Source organism: Plectrocnemia conspersa, unplaced genomic scaffold (genome assembly GCF_051122295.1).
Source record: "Plectrocnemia conspersa isolate PC_06_02 unplaced genomic scaffold, ASM5112229v1 ptg000014l, whole genome shotgun sequence".
Lineage (NCBI taxonomy): Eukaryota > Metazoa > Arthropoda > Insecta > Trichoptera > Polycentropodidae > Plectrocnemia > Plectrocnemia conspersa.
In genome coordinates this window covers 16943677-16961039 of record NW_028277178.1, presented here as the reverse complement: position 1 = coordinate 16961039, position 17363 = coordinate 16943677, and the positions used below count along the sequence as shown (strand labels likewise).

Below are 17363 nucleotides of genomic sequence, written 5' to 3'. Positions count from 1 at the left end.
TTACAGATTAATTGTCAAAATTTGAAATTTATACCACTTTATCGGTAATTTTATGGTTATTAAAAATAAAAAGTTATTTTCTTTCAGAAGAAGAATTAAAGTAAGCCTTAAAAAACATAACATCCTTAACGTGTCATCGTTTAGGCTGGATATAATTTTAGTGCAGATTATGTTAAAGAGAAAACTCTCTCTCTCTCTCTCTCTCTAACACTCATTCTGATTCCACACAAATTGGCTGAATTTTTAGATAATTAAATGCTAATTGTAAATATTATTTTGGTGTTTAAGCTAAGCTAGATCTACGATTGTTGTGATAATACACTTGACTCTTAAAACAGACCCTTCGATCTTGTCCGCAGCAAACATCGTCACACAATATCGTAATAAAAATTAAATATAAAATGTGATTTTTACCGAAAAATTTACCGAAAAACTGGTAATTAGAAATATATTTTCCGGTAATTCGGTAATAGCAATTAGCCGTATTGATCGAGAACCGGCAATACATGCCCTAGCGTAAAGTTGACATAAAAGCATGTACCTTTAAATTCAGAAACCTATTGATAAAAAAATTCATATATTCTTTATTTTTGTAAGAATAAACTACCATACTTCAGTGAAATAACAGTTTTTGAACAGAATATAGGAAAAATGGAGATTAAAGTTTTTGTTAAAAAATCGCACTGCATCAAATGAGTTTCAGACATGAATAAGTAAAATAACCAAAAACTTTTAAATTTACGGCAAAACAACACATTTAAGTAAAAGACAAATTATAGTTCTTTACTGTTTTCCGGAGTCATTTTTGAAATTATACTGTTCTGGTCAACGTTAACTCGCTGCAACTCCTTCGCACCTAACCTGTAGCACCTTACGTATTTATGTAGCAAAACAACGTTTTGCTTTTGGTCGCAATAAAAATACATAATGTACTTTTATATAAAAAAAACAATTGAACAAATAAATAACATTATTTAAAAATGACTCCGGATATCAAAAAAGTACCCAAATTATATAAGAAATCAGGGTTGAGCCGGTACAAAAATACTGTGATATCGCCCTTTTTCCTTCGTCTTTTATTATTTTTATTCAATTTTAATTACATAAATTTCAAGAGTTTGTATTTGTTCTTGAAATCCTGCTCTTAACACTGAAATAAGTCCTTTAAAACCCTCTACAAACCAAATATGTACTAATTTCACACGTGAAGTTAATATGCAAACCTCAAATTTCCTTAGTTTAGTATGATACCTATCCAACTTAGCGAAATTATCTCAGAACGTTTATTGATATTAAACGCTCATAAGTAGAGCCAGCTTTGCCCTACGCTCAAAGTAAACAATAATAATTAATATTATTATTATCACAAAATGTGATAATAATAATATTAATTACGACGTAATCAAAATTGTGCGAATTCTGGAGCCGGTTTTGCCGTCTCAGACTGTGTATCTTTGTAAAATTCATATACATAGACAGAACTGACCTAGTGAACCACCAAAACTTCGTCGTCGATTTTGCGGGGCCCTTGGAACCCTTTGAGTAAAAGAAGCAAAGTTCAGAACAACTTGAATGTGTCGTTTCTACGATTAATTTTTTAATGTTGGCCAGAGCCGGCCCTACTCCTAAACATTTTCCAATTGACAATATTTTTTTTTTTACTAAATTGGTTCCTAACGTGTATTATTGTGATTTTCAGGTGCCAGTGCTATGTGGGGGCATGCGTGCGCTGTGCGGCGTCCCGGCGCCGCCGTCGTGCGGGCCGCGGCCGGGGGCTCCGCTGCCGGCGGCCGCGCGCTTCCTGTCGCTGAGGCTGCCCCGCGCCCCCGACTTCTGTTCGGCGTCTGCGGCCCTGGCGGGATCCACGCCGCTGTGTCTACTCGTCGATGCCAAAGCGCGGGTGCGCGACCTGCGCGCCCACGCCCTCAGACACCTCAAACACCACGACGTGCTCGACGCAGAAGTTTTCGGTGTCGCAGTCCTATCAGGTACATTTATATATCTATTCTTGCTTTACCCAAATCATTAATCGATGACGCAAAATATGTATATCTAGTATATTACTTGCTCTAAAACCAGCTACATAACTTGCATTTATTATCTTCAAGTCGATGTGCTGATCAACACGTGCGCCATAAATATATTCAAACGCATTGTTCAAGATTATATTATTTCGTTGAATCCATTTTTACACATATCTATTTTTTTCAGGTGGAGATTACCTCTTTCCAGATCTCGACAGCAAACTTTCAAAATATGCTCCCAAGAGTTGGAGGTCGTCTCATACGCATGTAAGTATTCTATTTATGGAGATTTTTATCTCTTAATTTGCATCCGCTAATGTTTTTTTTATATTTTCAGGGTCTTGACGCCAACGGAAGGCCGCTCCTGGAGCTGCATCTCAGAGTGCAGTTCTACGTGGAGAGCGCCTCGTTGGTGCGTGACGCCGGTGCGCGACGCCAATACGTAAGACAGCTCCGGCAGGAGGTGGTGGCGAGAGCCGCTTCCTTGCCGGTGGCGTCGCGCAACCGACTTAACGCCCTGGCCGTGCGCATCGACAGTCTCCAAGATCCCACCGAAGCCGAGATCCAGTACCTGCGGGAGGCGTGCGCCTCGGACCAGCTCAACGCACACTGTTACCGGCTCCGAGCCCACAAGGCCGAGGCCGAGCCCGGATCCGTGCGACTGTACGTGCGAGCCGCCGGACTCACCGTCGCGCCCGACTCCAGGCCTCCCGCTTCCTTCCCTTGGCCCTCGATCGGAAAGCTGAGTTTCGACCGGAAAAAGTTCGAAATCAAAGCCGGCGAGAGCAGAATCACCCTATATTCCTCGGGAGACGAGAAAAGCAAACTGCTGCTGACACTTTGTAAGGAGACGCATCAGTTTTCCATGAAGATGGCTCTCAAACTGACGGACATACTCAAGAAGGAAGAGGAAGAAGAGGAAGACAAGAGCCGCTTCACCTACGATGGCGCGCTCAATCTGCCGTACAACAAAGACAAATGCGAGCAGAGGATATCCGTGATATCGAGTGCAAGTTCTAACACCACCTCCGGTATCGTGAGCGATCGCGTGCACTCCGAGGACGAGCTCGAGATCATGATAGACTCTCCTCCAGTCGCCGTCGTCGTCGAGAACTGCGCTTTGGTGCGGTCGAACGTCGAAGCGGGGACGACGACGCGCGCGGTCGCGCAGGGCTCGCGGTGTTCCTCATCCGGCAGCACTGTAGTAGCAGCCAACGCCGAATCCTGCATGACCCCCGCCGCCTCCAGCGAGACCAGCGGAGTATACACAATGACCACCGGCTCGGCGGCCGTGCCAGCCAGCGACGACGGCAGCCTCGACTACGGAAGCTTTCGACCCGGACCGCGCGCGCCACACAGAGACGTTTCTAGTCTTCGCTCGTCCAGTTACAGGACGGAAAGCGTCTCTTCGCTGGGGCCGCGCAACGGAGGAGTCGCAGCTTCCGAGTGCGCTAGCTTTTACAACGACGAGAGCTTCGTCTCGGGAGACAGCGTCGACGGCGCGGAGCCGAACTCGTCTTTCCGAGCTCGGGCGGACTCCAACGCGAGTGGAGCCGAATCGTTCCACGGCGACGGTACCGACCCCACCGACGCGCAACTCGGCCCGCTCAGTGCCGAGGAACTCAGCGACCTCATTGTCGGACGAGGGGAGTATCCGCCCCCTCCGGCTCCGCCGCCGCCATTGGTCCACGAGCCACAAAACTCTGAGAGCGACTACGTGACTCTGCCAAGGCCAAACGGCCGCAGCTATCTTCCTGGCCACGAAGACACCGCGCCCTCGGAAGACGGCTATCCGGAAGACGAGAGATCGTATTCTCCACCGCCACCCATACCTCCGAAGAGAATCGATAGCGCCAATCGCCACAACGTGTCCTTACCGAACGTGTTGGAAGCGGTGGAGGCGTTGGGAAACAGCGTCTCGTTTCAGAGCTCGTCGGCTCTCTTCAAACCGCCTCCGCCTTACGAGTCCGAACACCAGACCCTTCCGGATTGCGACCTGTCCGGAAGTCTCCGAGAGTTGAGATTGGGCATACCGGTGCGCGATCCTCCACCGTACCCGGGTCGCGCGTATCCTGCTAGATTTTTGCCTATGGTGCCGCACGTGACCGTCCTCAGAGCGCACGCCAGCGCGGTGAGTCCCACGGCGGAGCCTAGTTGGGCCGCTCCAGCCCCTCCGCCGCCGCTCACCGTGTACACCAGCCAGCTGGCGCGGTCACAAATAGAGCAATACAGACGACAGCTCTACAGCGATGTAGATTACGTCGTGTACCCCATGCAAGATCCGGCCATCAGTCAGCAGGATTACCTAGATAGTAAAATAGCGGCCATGTGTCCCCGAGGCGCGCTCTGTCGCAGCAGAGGCGGCGGCTCTGCCCAAGCTCTCTCAGACACCTACGTAAGATTACCTCCGTGCGCGATTCCGCCGAGAAGAGACCCTCCGCCTCCCCCGTTCGGAAGGACCGTCTCGGACGATAACATCCTCAACAGTCTCGGATCGGCGCCCAGATCGCGTCGTCTCCCTCCGCCGCCACCGCCTTACCCGCGTCGCCCTCCGCCCAGAGAGCCGCCACCCCCAACTAAACCTGCCCCTGAGCCGATGGACATAAAGGCACTCAGAGAAAAGAGCAAAAACCTGGACCTGCCACTGATCTCGGCGCTTTGCAACGACAAATCGCTGCTGAAACAGACCAAGGCGTTCGTGATGCCTCGGCACGGGGAGCGCGAGAGAGGAGAGCGAGGCAAGGGCAAGAGGCCAGTGTCCATGGGCGGGGGCGGCGTCGGCAAAGGGCCCTCTCGGAGGGGTTGCCACCGACACCCCGGAGACGCTCTACCGGCCTTACCTCATCCGGCGCCGCGCGCCACCGCCAACACTTACGTGCCCGATCCTCGGTCGCCAGCCATCGCATAGTGCCTCGATTTACTCTATTAGTTGTTCTAATATGACATATCGTAATATGTATATAATTAATTAATATTAATCCGTTCGCGAATCTAATTTTAGAATATATTTGCTCAATTGATTCAGTCTCGCAAAAACACTACAGACAAATCGACTACGTATTGCAATAAATTATACGATCGAGCGAGTTCTTTGGTGCTTTCGTTTATTTTTAAATATATGTACAGAGCGATACAATCCTATACTAGTTTTGTACGCTGAAAATAGTATTTTATATATATATACATATATAAATAATAATACACAATCTAAAATCACGCTTTTATTTCTCTAACTTTATTATAATTACCTCTGCAGGCATTAAATCGACAGCTTTAAAGACGACCTCCTCGCCTAGAAGTTCCATATTAGAACTGACCACTACCGTACCTCCGTAGAACCATGACGATAGATCTGCACTAAAATTCGTCTTACCCAAGTTAGAAACGAACACGTACGACGTCTTTCTAGGATACCATCTTTGCACCACGATTGCTTTTCCAGAGTATCTCAGCTGCGTGTTGGGTAGCATTGTTCCGTCTCTCCAAACAGCGTTAACATATATGGAAGACGCTTTGGTTCTTACGTCCGCGAGAGATCGAATAATTTTTACGTTGTCGAACGGAACTCGCTCCATATGATAATCACCGGCCGTCAACCAAGGCAACACTTTTCCTGTTGTGAATTGTGATTCGACATCCGGCCAAAGCATCGGTGTTAAATTATGAACCTTCTTCGACTCGTGGTAGTCCTCTTCCGGCTCAGACAGTTCTCGCAGTGCTACTTCGTCTCCGTAAAATATGCTTGGTGTTCCGGGTAACATCATGCTCAATAATATAGCGGATAGAGTATTATTCTGAGGTATTTTGGACGATAACCTTTTCGTTTCTACGTTTCCAACAGACCAATGCACCCATGGACATCCTGGTTTCGTCCACATTACATCGCTCAACACTTTATTCACTTGAGATTTAATATGTTCACTACCGTTGCTCACATCTAAAAACACATCGATCAAATCGACGGAGTATGTTATGCTGTTGACTATGTGAAACCTAGCGTTGAGTAATGCATCGTGACTTATGATCAATACTCTATCGAATCCGATTATCTTCTTCCATTCTTTGAGCGAATCTGTGAAATGAGTGTCATCGATCAAATGTTCTGCGCCTTTCAAATAAAATCCATCAGCTCCATTCGATATCCAAAATTTAATAGCAGTCGTAATTTGATTTTCTACAGAAATTGCACTTTTAAGATGGGTCAAATTAGAATCGGTGCTATTCAATCTGATGTTGTTGTATATGTTTTCCATTTTAAGGACGAACGGATAGATCGGTAGATCGATGACCAAAGACATATTTCTAGCATGTAGACTGCTAGCGAGCGCCGCAAAGTCTTGAACCGTGCCCAGCGATTTGTCGATTTCCATTAGAGAAGTGATGTTTTTATAGTTTTCCGGATAATGATATGATTGGAAAATTGAATTAAGACGTACTACTTTTGCCCCTAATTTCTCTATATATTCAATCTTTTTAGAAATGCCTCTTAAATCACCGATACCGTCGCCGTTCGTATCTTGAAAACTAGCAGGAAAAATTTCGTAGAAGAGCTGGCCTTGATACCACGGTAAGACTGGATTACACGTTCGAGGTAGAGTTGCGACCATTCCTATGACGGTTGCCACGCATGCAAAAATAGCAGACAAAACCACCCAAAAGAGAAAGCGTCTGATGAGCGGCCAATTCCACGTTAACAATTGAGGCAATTGACCGACAGCCGGTCCTATGCCCATCCCGTTAGTCACACCGATGTCTTCCTGAAAGTGAAAGATACATTAAAATCTTTACTATTATAATATATAAAGTATGCTTTGTAGTAAATACTGGATCGTCGATAAGAGTTGTAGTTTTTCCCAGAGAATGGTAATCCAACATGGTTATGTTGTTGATGAGCTGTGCTGAAACAGCATCTGCAGGTAAAACAGATCCGGCAGAGCTCGAATCTCCTTCTCCGGTACAACCATCTGAAGAATAAAAAGATAATATATCAATTTATATACATATAGACATATGTATGTCATTAAATTATTGATTATTTACAAGTCACTTTTTACATAACAATAGTTATAAATTCTTACCTCCAACTGGTAGTATAGGAGTTGGAGGTCTTGGAGATGGAGAACCGTCGTCTAATAATGCTTCCTGCTGCTCCATTTCTAATGACCTATAGAAAAATGAATCAAATGTCCGGTTAAACGTTGTTGAATGAATGAATATGAAAGAAACATGCAGCAGTATTAACAAACAGAAGAATAGGTTAGTATCTTACTTATTAATGTGGAAGCCAACTATGCTATAAACACAGAGAGGTTAACGAGTTAAATTGACGAGTTCAAGTGGACAGTTTGCAAACAGAGAATATAAATATTGTGTACATTTTGCGTCGTTTCTTGGAAACAAATTTGTAGAATTTATACAAAAATCACAGCATTCGGAACAAACACAGCGTGTGGAAGGTCGAACGTATTAGCACAGTATGCTAGTTTTTCTATATATACATTTGTTCTGCTTTTCAGTATAAAGTGAGATATTGAGAATATTGCGCAATATTGAGCTTTATGAAAAATATTATATTGAGTAAAATTTAAACTTTGCAAAATATAAATTTCTATATAAAATCAACATATCAATGAATGAGAAAATTACACGATAAATATTTTTATATATAAACCCATTAATATAATCTAAAATAGATTAATAATTGTCGCTGATTCTTAAACTTGGTTGTTACAATACTTACTCGTATTTGTAGGTTGTTACCGCCATTTATCGCAGTGAAATAATTAACAGTAGATTTTAACAGTAAAAATAAAATTACAACAAAATCTTCATCTTTAAGGTCAAATATGTAATATTTGACAATTTTGTTTTAATATATTCTTATGAAAATCTTTAGCAATATATTAAAATCATTTTTTATATTATTTATTGATCCTTTCTCCTGCAATACGTACAATTTAGGGTCGTAAATTTTTTTTGAAGTAGTTGTGATTTTTATCGATATTTAACGAAATATAGCATTGTGATGCATATCTGTAAATTTACCAGTGGATTTAAAGTTCTTTAAAGTTTCATAATAAACTTTTCAACCAGGTCAGACACACCCAAAAAAAGCTGAATCTTTGCTAACCCATCTACAATCCTTTTTGGTTAGTGTTTATTTTGTTTAAAATATAGACAAAAGTGTGTCTTTAATTCTTATATTATTGTAAATGCATCAATACACAGCAATGTCACATTAGTTTCCATATTAATAAATTCTTAACTATTTAGTTTTCTAGCAGATAATAGCTGTTTTTCAATAATATTTATTCACTTTTCAGCACTAAATTTAATGTATTAAATAGTATCTCTCATTTTCGACAGAAATGTTAGTTGTGTGTTTTTCTTTTTAGGTAGTCTTTATATAATACAATTTATTGCGCAATATTTTGTAGACATTTTATTTCTTGTTAAGACCAAATGTTGACCAATTGCATCACTGCGCATGACCAAAACAATTATAGACGGAGACATCTGTTATCGAAATTTAGAAAGATTCATATTTTTTAAGGCAATAGATGGCAGCATCATAAAAATAATTAAAATATTTTTAAACTAACTACTTTTTAAGACATTTTTAATTTAAAACTTGTATACTTTTAGCAACCAAATGCGATAGCAAAATAATAAATTACAGAGAATATCGAAGTTAATAACTTTTTTAAATTTCCATTATAGATGGCAGCACGTGTCATTTAATATATATTTTGTTTATCAAATATTTGTAGTTATCTTTTCCTAATTAAAACTTTATTATTATCGCTTTTGAATGAAATCAAAGAATAATTATCATTGTTGATTGATCTTAATTATGTTTGTTAGTTAATTAATTGATTGACGAAACGAATTTTTAATGTGCTGTTTTACAAACCATTGAACATTGCATATATAAACATTAAACTTCAAATCAACACTATCTCATTATGTTTATTATTTTTATTATGTTTTCGTTGACTGATAAATAAACAAGTCATTAGATTTAAAACGCGAAAATAATGAAACAACCCGTCATTCAAGACACAAATGGGAGAGTTATCAAAGTACGTTAGTTAAAATAAAAACATGACCCCAAGTAAAATTTGCTAAAAACTGGATCAAGCTGGATTCATCTGGTATAGTTAAAACATTAAATAACTTTGTTTCGACCTTTAGGTCTATATTTTATAGATTTATATAGCTCTAGTTTTTTTTATTATGTATATTGCAATTGAATATAAATATGAATCTTATAAATGAATGAATACACATGAATTCTATAAAAAATAAAAATCGATAAGTTAAGCTCTGTTAGCATTAATTTAAATTTGTATACTGTAATTAAACTAAAAATGGCGTCATTGGCCAAATCCGTGTTATAACACCCAAATGAACTGTCGACCTTCCTAATCAAATTTCATACTCCTTTTCGCATTTTTATTGTATTTAGATAATGGTCGCACGTTAATGTGACGTCTAAGAAGCATTATCGTATTTTAATGTACTATTTAAAAAAACAGAAGAAAAGAAGAAAATAAATCCCAACGGAACGTATTAAGGTTATGAATATGGAATTTTTGTTTTGATACGATGTTATCATTGTTATTTACATTTTTATCATATTATCAAAGTTGAACTTTCGGTTTGCGGGTATTAAAAAACTTTAATAAGACGCTCAGATTGTCACCAATCGCCAGCAGGTCATGTGTGTTTTTCGATAATTTTTATTTTTACACAAATTAAATGATATTATGACAATAGCTTCCATTCTGAACTCATGCTTTTATTTATTTGTTTATTTAGTGATAATTTATTATTACTTAATTAAATTTATACAGATTTTTTGATATCTGAAAAAGAAATATGCATCTTTGCTACACGCCTGTACAGTTTTTAAATGATACATTAACAATAACAACTGCAATCATTATTGTTGTATAAATTAATTTATCTATATTTACAATTTCAACTTCTTAGGGTTATCGCAGTCCTAAAAATTTTGTTGCTAACCAAAAAAAAACTGAATAGTAAAAAATAGGTTTGTTACTATTGTCTTAATCGTACTGAATTAATTATTTAGATTATATTATAATGTAAGCGTTCATAATTTTTATCATAATGTGATATTCACGTGATAGTTTGTACGTCGCGTAAATATATCAGATGTTTGTAAATAAGCCACCAGCTTAATACTATGAAATACATATATTTAATAAAATTCTATAAATATGGATATATATACATATATATATATAAAGCTGTAACGCATGTATAAGGTGTTAATAAAACGTGAACTTTGATTGTAAAAGTTTATGCTTGCAGATAATTTAAATCATATTTCGTACAAGTTAAACAAAAATACATTTAATAACGTTACTAACAATATATGTTATTTAAAAAAATTGGAGCCCTGAAAAGCGTTCGCCCTTCTGCTTAGTAAACTTTGCACACTCCCAATCACGCTACTGTCTTAATGAACAAAAAAAATCCGGAATTTTCTGAATATTCCAGTTTTTTATTGTTGGTGGAGATTCTTTAATATTTTATTACAATACTGTCATGACCTCAAGATTATTAACGGGCAGGAAAATTGCATGATATTTATAAACACGAATACATACGCAATTTTATTTGAATGTACATATACGTAACAAAATGGAATAGAAAAAAGTCTTGACCTTTGTTATCGCAAATAAAAATACTAGGTTCTGTAATGCTTAGGAAAAACAACCACTAACTTTTTTTTTGTATAAGTCGAGTTTTAATTTATTTTTAAATAGTTTACATTAAATATACATTTATCGCTATATTTTTATTTTTTGCTTGCATTCATTGACCGAATAAACATAATCTAGCAGCACAGAAGATAAATAAACGTATTTATCATTTGAACCTTAGGAAAGACTTAAACGCAAAAATGCTCTTTGAAATCTGTATTATTGGCTATATAGTTATGATAAAATTGCGATAAAAATTCAAAAGAGTGCACTTTTGACCTATAAACTTCTAGTACTAATACAAATAATTTTGAGAATGGTACTCCGAATCAGGCATTTGTTAGTTCAAATCAGTTATAAATTATTTGTTAGTTCACTCGCGACTAACTTCATGTGCTATACACGAGTGGTAATGCTACACTTTGCCTTTTGTGATAATAATTAATTAGGATTTTTCCCTATTATCACGTGGCCTTTTTATACGACAAATTAGTATTTTATCTGTTAAAAAACCACTAGAGCGAGTGTAAATAATAATGTATAAAATAAGTATAAGTGAAAAGAAAACTTAAAATGACATACCTAAGATATAAAAAGATCCGTGAATATGATTTATCAGGTTGTTCCATAAGTCTTGACGTTTTTTAAGGTGCGGAATAATGAGTTAAAAAATAAAACTTGTAGTACTTTTAAGTACGTATATACTCTCCATCTCTTTTTACAATTATTCTCCACATGTTTTCATTTTTTTATATGATTCTAAAAATAATATTCTTGAAAACAATAAATTCTTAAAAAAAAAATATTTCTCAACGCCGACAGGCCGTTGCCGGGCCAGTTGAGTTTGCCAGTAACTGGATGCCAGCGACAAACATCGTGTAAACGCTTAACTCCAGTCACTGGAGAAGCCAATGCGCCACTGGCAGCTCCAGCAGAACAAATATGTTTGCTTAACTGACACCCCAGCTCCCTCTACCACCACCTTACCGTACTGGCGCAAGGTGAGTGGCATCGCTTAAAACGACAACTGTCGCCCGCAAGTCGCTTTTTCTTAACAATGGTTCTTTCAATTGCAGGCACTGTGTAAACGGCAAACCGCCAGTGAGCTGGAATGCCAGTAGCTTCGTTCAAGTCAACTTTCAGCTGGCATGCCAGCAACTGGGAGCGTGTAAATCAGCCTTTAGGGATGGTCAGCCATAATGACTAAATGGCCACAAATAATCACACTGTTTGCCAGTAAATATGCTTATATTGCTAAATAGTCATAACTTTGATCATAAGTCTTGTTGAATTAACCGTTAAAAACGCTGATATAGCTGAATTTTAGAAGAATTATATATAAATAAGATAAACTTCGACTTTTGTGGGATTTAAAAGCTATGATATTAAATGAATTGATATGGTAATCATGTTGTTTTATTACTAAACTTATTTTTTTGGTATTTTTATTATTATTATTGACCCTGTCACGTGACGTGAATGAGGTGCGGAGTGTGTCTGCCTCTATCGTTGCTGATTGGTTAGTCGAAATAAAATGTGAGATTCTTTGAAATACGTCGTCACGTTAACTCGTGGTCAAATATATCACAGGGGCAGCGGGGGCCGACGAGGGCGCGACCTCAAGATAAGCTCACGCCTCCCACTCTGTGTCCCATCCATTCGCCATTCTCGAACATCGATCAGTACTTTTATATCGTTGCAGATTTTCATAGAGTGACACGATTTCATCGTAGGAGAGAGAGATTTAAGGTACATTTTCAATCTATAAAAAACAATTTATACCAAATAAAATTATTTACTTAAACAATAATTTATAATATATTTATAGAAACACGATCAAATTACGTGGTTGATAATAAAATATCAGAAGAAGCATTTAAAATAAATATTTAATTTAACATAAACCATTAAAAATGGCGATGGATTTTATAGCTGGATGCGTTGGAGGTAAGCTTGGATTTGGAGTTTTAGTTGCTTGAGAAAAATATTATATTTTTATAATTTTTACAGGCTGCGCTGGAGTTGTAGTTGGTCATCCTTTGGACACAATCAAAGTCATGATGCAGGTTCAAAATAATGGCACTGGCATTTTCGGATGCGTGAAGAACGTCATAGCTAAAGATTCGGTTCGAGGGCTTTATCGAGGAGTCACAAGTCCAATGGCCGGCGTTGCTTTCGTGAATGCCATCGTATTCGGAGCTTATGGAGGAGTTCAACGTCAATGCTCTGATCCAAGTACACTTAAATCGCACGCAGTAGCTGGTGCTGCTGCCGGATTCTTGCAATCTTTCGTATGCAGTCCTGTAGAGTTGGCCAAAACTAGGATGCAACTAGGCAACGGAGGAGTTGCTAGTGGCCCGTTGAAGTGTTTGATGCAGATTGCAAAAAAAGAAGGACCTAGTGCTCTATTTAGGGGTTTGGGTATTACAATCCTTAGAGACACTCCTGCGTTTGCTTGTTATTTCGTAACATACGAAGCGTTGACGAGGAGAGCCGACGGTGGACACTGTAGCACGTTTAGAGTATTGATGGCGGGCGGATTAGCCGGCACAGCATCTTGGTTGATATCGTTCCCAGTCGATTCTGTCAAATCTCGCTTGCAAGCAGACGGCATGAAAGGACCCAGACAATACTCGAGCGCTTACGATTGTCTCAAGAAGAGCATGGCAGCAGAAGGACCTCGCTTTTTGGTTCGCGGTCTTTCAGCAGTGCTTCTGAGAGCATTCCCTAGCAACGCGGCATGCTTTGGAGCTGTGAGCTGGTGTATGAAGCTCCAAGATAATTACACACAGCCAACGAATCAAATTTGCGATATGCATTATGCGGCTCATGCTTACAAGAGTTTGCTGTTTGCTAGTATGTTCAGCGAAACCATTTGCTCTGGAGATATAAGCGAGTTACACGAAGACTTCCACAACGTTAAACGTAAAAACGGCATTTGCGGTAGCTGCGTATTGTCAATTCCAGTAAAATTGGGTATTTTGGCGGATATAAAAATAACAAGCTGATATTTGCTATGAATTGGCATTTTGTGAAATGACAAAAAAATAGACGAACGTGACGATTGTGTCATGGAGGCAGTCTGTTTAGAAATTTTGGAAGGAGGTGATGTTTCACTGCTCGCATTTTTTTCACAATAAAATATACATGTCATAAATCGAGATCGATAATAACAATAAACAATATGAAAGAGATTGAGTTTTATGATAATTATTACTAGTAACATCAGCGAAAGACAATGAGAACATTTTATATAATTTATTTGTTTGTTATATTATTTTTTAATTTGTTTTATTTATATATTATTTACACTTTTACAATATATTTTATTTATACATCTATCTGCATTTTCTTTATATATTTTTTCAAATATGACTCAATCTTTCAAGCTAAAGACATTTTATGAAGTGTGAATATGTAAATGACTCTTCCACCCTATAAAGCATGATCTTTCGATTATTATAATGAAAGCTTTTACGCAATTCAAAGCATATATATATTTCTGAAGATCCAAAACGTCGCTTAGCAGTACTCTCCGCACCTTCACGAAGATGGGTCATCTTCGACACGGAGGTATTGATTGACTTTCGCTAAAGATTAAACACCGATCGAATTGCTTAAGTTATCGTTTTTTACAGGCGTATACCTTATCATTATGTGTCTTTGGATGTGTCTGATGTTGGTATACGTTGAACAAGTCGGATGTGCTGTTGAAAATGGCGACTGGCTCGAGTCCCGCGAGGTCGAAGAAATCGACGGAGGAACCGAAGAAGTAGTCACTTCAGCCGAAGTGGCGCACATGGAAAAGCAGGCGAATACTCTTCGCTGTCATCGTCGGATGTACAAAGTCAAAGTTGAGCAAAAGGATGAAGCTGGTCGTCGCTGCTGGGATACAGTTGCTCTTGAAGCTTGCTGGGGGAGATGCGATTCACACGAAGTATGAATTTAATTACAATACATTATAAATATTATTTATTTTGAAATTATTATAAATATTTTTCACAATTAATCTTTGATACATAGGATTTTTGTGTCATGTGTTATGACTTTGATAAATTATATTTTAATATTTCGATAAATTTCACTCTGCAATAAGACAGACATTCAAAATACTAAATCTTGCTCTCTTTTCCCACATAGATAAGATATCCAAATAACTCTGTGTTTTCATAAATATATCGTCGATTTAATTTTTATTATACAATATATATATATATTTTATTTTATAAAACGTATAGATATTTTTCTGTAGTCGAATATATACATTTGTAAAGCTATGTACTAAATAAAAGTCAAATATTTCATATAACTAAGCTTTATATATAGTCGCGATAAAATATATAAAATCGCTACATAATACATACATTACTACTAACGTTTTTAACATTTTTTTACATTTTAAATCTTGAGTAATCTATAGATCAAATTGGCTTTTTAATAAATTAAATGTATTGTAGCATAATAAACTATAGACCAAAACTGGTATAAATCGGTGACAAATACCTGAAAGACCTGGATTCGAATACCACATGAACATGTTTTTAAATTTGTATCGTATCTGGGAGATCAGGATTAGTGAGTATTATATAATTATAATTCAGATCGATCATCGCAGATTATGTTTTCCTAGATTTTCCTAATTTCACAGATGAATAATTAAAATAAAATCGAGATAGGTCATGCATAGTGACATCTATTGATTGTCAGCTGTAATAATAGTTTATAATTAATAAAATATACATTACATACTCACTACTTACTTATCAGATTATTGTCTATACTCCGTTGTAACGTATTGGGCTAACGCCTGTCATGTCACAAGGGATGTTTCACACAAAAAATATTTATGTATTTTTATTTTTATTATATTATTTTAATCTTTAAAAAGGATTTACATTAAATAAAAAAAATATTATAATCAGTAATAAAAATATTTTTTAGTGCTTTATCAAACCAAAATGGTTGAAAACAGATGAATTGATTATTTAAAAAAAAATCAGCGGCGTAATTATTTGTAGCAATAAATTATATAATTGTTAAGTGGTGTAATTTCCTTATAAACTATAAACCTAAAAACAAACTTTGCTGCAAAAATTTTGTACAGTAATATTATATTAATTTAGTATCACGGTAATTGTGTCCGCGATTGTGCTAAAACTAATATACATATATTTTATAAATTTCAGATATCCGAATGGAAGTTCCCTTATAAACGCTCAAAGCATCCCGTTTGCGGATTTGGAGCGAGACGAGAGGGCATAACTAATCTCCAGCACTGCGAGGAGGGCGCAGCCCCCGAAGCCCGGATCTATCACCATGTTAAGCCTGTCAATTGCCGTTGCACGGCTTGCACATCTGCAGACACCAGCTGTGGATGGCTACCTCATCCGCGTTGAATCTTTTAATAATAATCCTCGCTATTTGCTGATCAGTATTAAATATTTAGAGTAGCCAAAAACATGAAATAATTCGAATATGATTTATTTTATATGTATTTATATTGTAATATATATTTTAGAAAAAAATTTAAGAAAGTATTATTATTACTATTACCATTTTGTATTGTGAATAAAAATTTGAAAATATATTATATTAAAAATAATATTGAGTAGACCTTTTATTTTCTTGTCCGATATTTATTAAATAGAGGTTCTTATTTGGAATTTGCTTCTGGAAACCTTCGATCGAAATATCCCATGAAATCTCAAATAAATCACCATTGATACTTCGGATTATTATATAAAAAAACCTTAAAGTTCAAGATTTTATTACTAATATTTAATTTTTTTTAGAATTAAATTTACTTAGAATTTAATTTAAAAATTAAAGTTTAAAAAAATAATTAGAGATGTTCTAAAATAGTTAATATACTTAGGCGAATAACTTTTCTTATAAATAGAAGAAATTCCTTCAGACAGTGATTCATTGATTATCGATGAAGAAAATGTAACGATTTCAGGGAAGTTCAGAATGCAATTTTGCGGTAAATACTAACTAGGATGAATGATACGTTTTTATTTAGACTGAGCCACTAAAATGCTGTATGGTAGGGCTAGGATATTTACACTTACATTTCTGATACAAAATAGTCTCGGAACAGTGACACAACTGGTTCAATAACACATGATAAGTTGAAATAATTCCTACAACGAGCCTGCTGATGAATATTACAACGAATAATCACAGATTTGCATTTTCACAAGCCTCATTTTTTTTCAACAAAGTCTTAATACGTTCAAAACATATTTTACATCTATCGGATGTGACACTTAATATATACTATCCCCATACAGTAAATTCCTATATTATGTAAAAAAACAAAGAGGAGATTTTTTAAAACATTGGATCGAAAATAATATCTCTATATGTATGTAAGATTGAAGAAATATCATACGATTGACAAATATAAGCATAAATTATATAAATATGTAAGTAATTACATACGTACATTCAAATATATTATTGTTTCATGTATCACAGTAATAAATTCTGTGTCATTAAAAATGCGTTGATAACCACTGGTGTTGTGATAATTATAATATTGAACAATTAACTAAAAATATTTTTTTTAAAAGGCATAGAACGGAACATTCCTGTGTGTTTT

General features: G+C 37.0%; 4 protein-coding genes across 7 annotated transcripts in view; 3 read left to right on the top strand and 1 right to left on the bottom strand.

Moving 5' to 3' along the window:
- Nucleotides 1–5237, top strand: part of ex (FERM domain containing expanded) — a 45209-nt gene extending 39972 nt beyond the window's left edge. The window contains exons 2-4 of the mRNA XM_088203202.1: nt 1700–1988; nt 2212–2291; nt 2362–5237. Of these exons, the coding sequence (XP_088059328.1) occupies nt 1721–1988; nt 2212–2291; nt 2362–4932 (2919 nt within the window). The 5' untranslated portion in view covers nt 1700–1720 and the 3' untranslated portion in view covers nt 4933–5237. The remainder of the gene's footprint in view (nt 1–1699; nt 1989–2211; nt 2292–2361) is intronic.
- Nucleotides 5231–11745, bottom strand: LOC148226381 (amino acid transporter heavy chain SLC3A1-like). 4 transcript variants are annotated; one of them, XM_088203204.1, is made up of 4 exons: nt 11342–11745; nt 7103–7188; nt 6849–6988; nt 5231–6781 (listed from the first exon to the last, which is right to left on the bottom strand). In XM_088203204.1, the coding sequence occupies exons 1-4, from the start codon at nt 11386–11388 to the stop codon at nt 5246–5248; spliced, it is 1809 nt and encodes a 602-aa protein (XP_088059330.1). In that variant the 5' UTR covers nt 11389–11745; the 3' UTR covers nt 5231–5245. The 4 variants fall into 4 exon arrangements, with proteins under 4 accessions (XP_088059330.1, XP_088059332.1, XP_088059331.1 ...); XM_088203206.1 differs by lacking the exon at nt 11342–11745 and adding an exon at nt 7294–7520; XM_088203205.1 differs by lacking the exon at nt 11342–11745 and adding an exon at nt 7400–7520.
- Nucleotides 11746–12341: 596 nt separating this feature from the next.
- LOC148226380 (mitochondrial basic amino acids transporter-like) lies at nt 12342–13953 on the top strand. The gene is made up of 3 exons (XM_088203208.1): nt 12342–12508; nt 12588–12706; nt 12770–13953. Exons 2-3 carry the CDS (start codon nt 12673–12675, stop codon nt 13765–13767), a joined length of 1032 nt encoding a protein of 343 aa, XP_088059334.1. The 5' UTR covers nt 12342–12508; nt 12588–12672; the 3' UTR covers nt 13768–13953.
- Nucleotides 13954–14100: 147 nt separating this feature from the next.
- Gpb5 (Glycoprotein hormone beta 5) lies at nt 14101–16351 on the top strand. The gene is made up of 3 exons (XM_088203209.1): nt 14101–14332; nt 14398–14696; nt 15946–16351. Exons 1-3 carry the CDS (start codon nt 14311–14313, stop codon nt 16153–16155), a joined length of 531 nt encoding a protein of 176 aa, XP_088059335.1. The 5' UTR covers nt 14101–14310; the 3' UTR covers nt 16156–16351.
- The last annotated feature ends 1012 nt before the right edge of the window (nt 16352–17363 follow it).

Coding starts and splice junctions, on each gene's coding strand:
- LOC148226380 (XM_088203208.1), top strand. CDS start 12,673: ATGGCGATGGATTTTATAGCTGGATGCGTTGGAG. Junction 12,707..12,769: donor TATAGCTGGATGCGTTGGAG/GTAAGCTTGGAT, acceptor TAATTTTTACAG/GCTGCGCTGGAGTTGTAGTT.
- LOC148226381 (XM_088203204.1), bottom strand. CDS start 11,388: ATGGAACAACCTGATAAATCATATTCACGGATCTTTTTATATCTTAG. Junction 7,189..11,341: donor CGGATCTTTTTATATCTTAG/GTATGTCATTTT, acceptor ATTTTTCTATAG/GTCATTAGAAATGGAGCAGC. Junction 6,782..6,848: donor CAACTCTTATCGACGATCCA/GTATTTACTACA, acceptor TTTCACTTTCAG/GAAGACATCGGTGTGACTAA.
- Gpb5 (XM_088203209.1), top strand. CDS start 14,311: ATGGGTCATCTTCGACACGGAG. Junction 14,333..14,397: donor GGGTCATCTTCGACACGGAG/GTATTGATTGAC, acceptor CGTTTTTTACAG/GCGTATACCTTATCATTATG. Junction 14,697..15,945: donor GGAGATGCGATTCACACGAA/GTATGAATTTAA, acceptor TATAAATTTCAG/ATATCCGAATGGAAGTTCCC.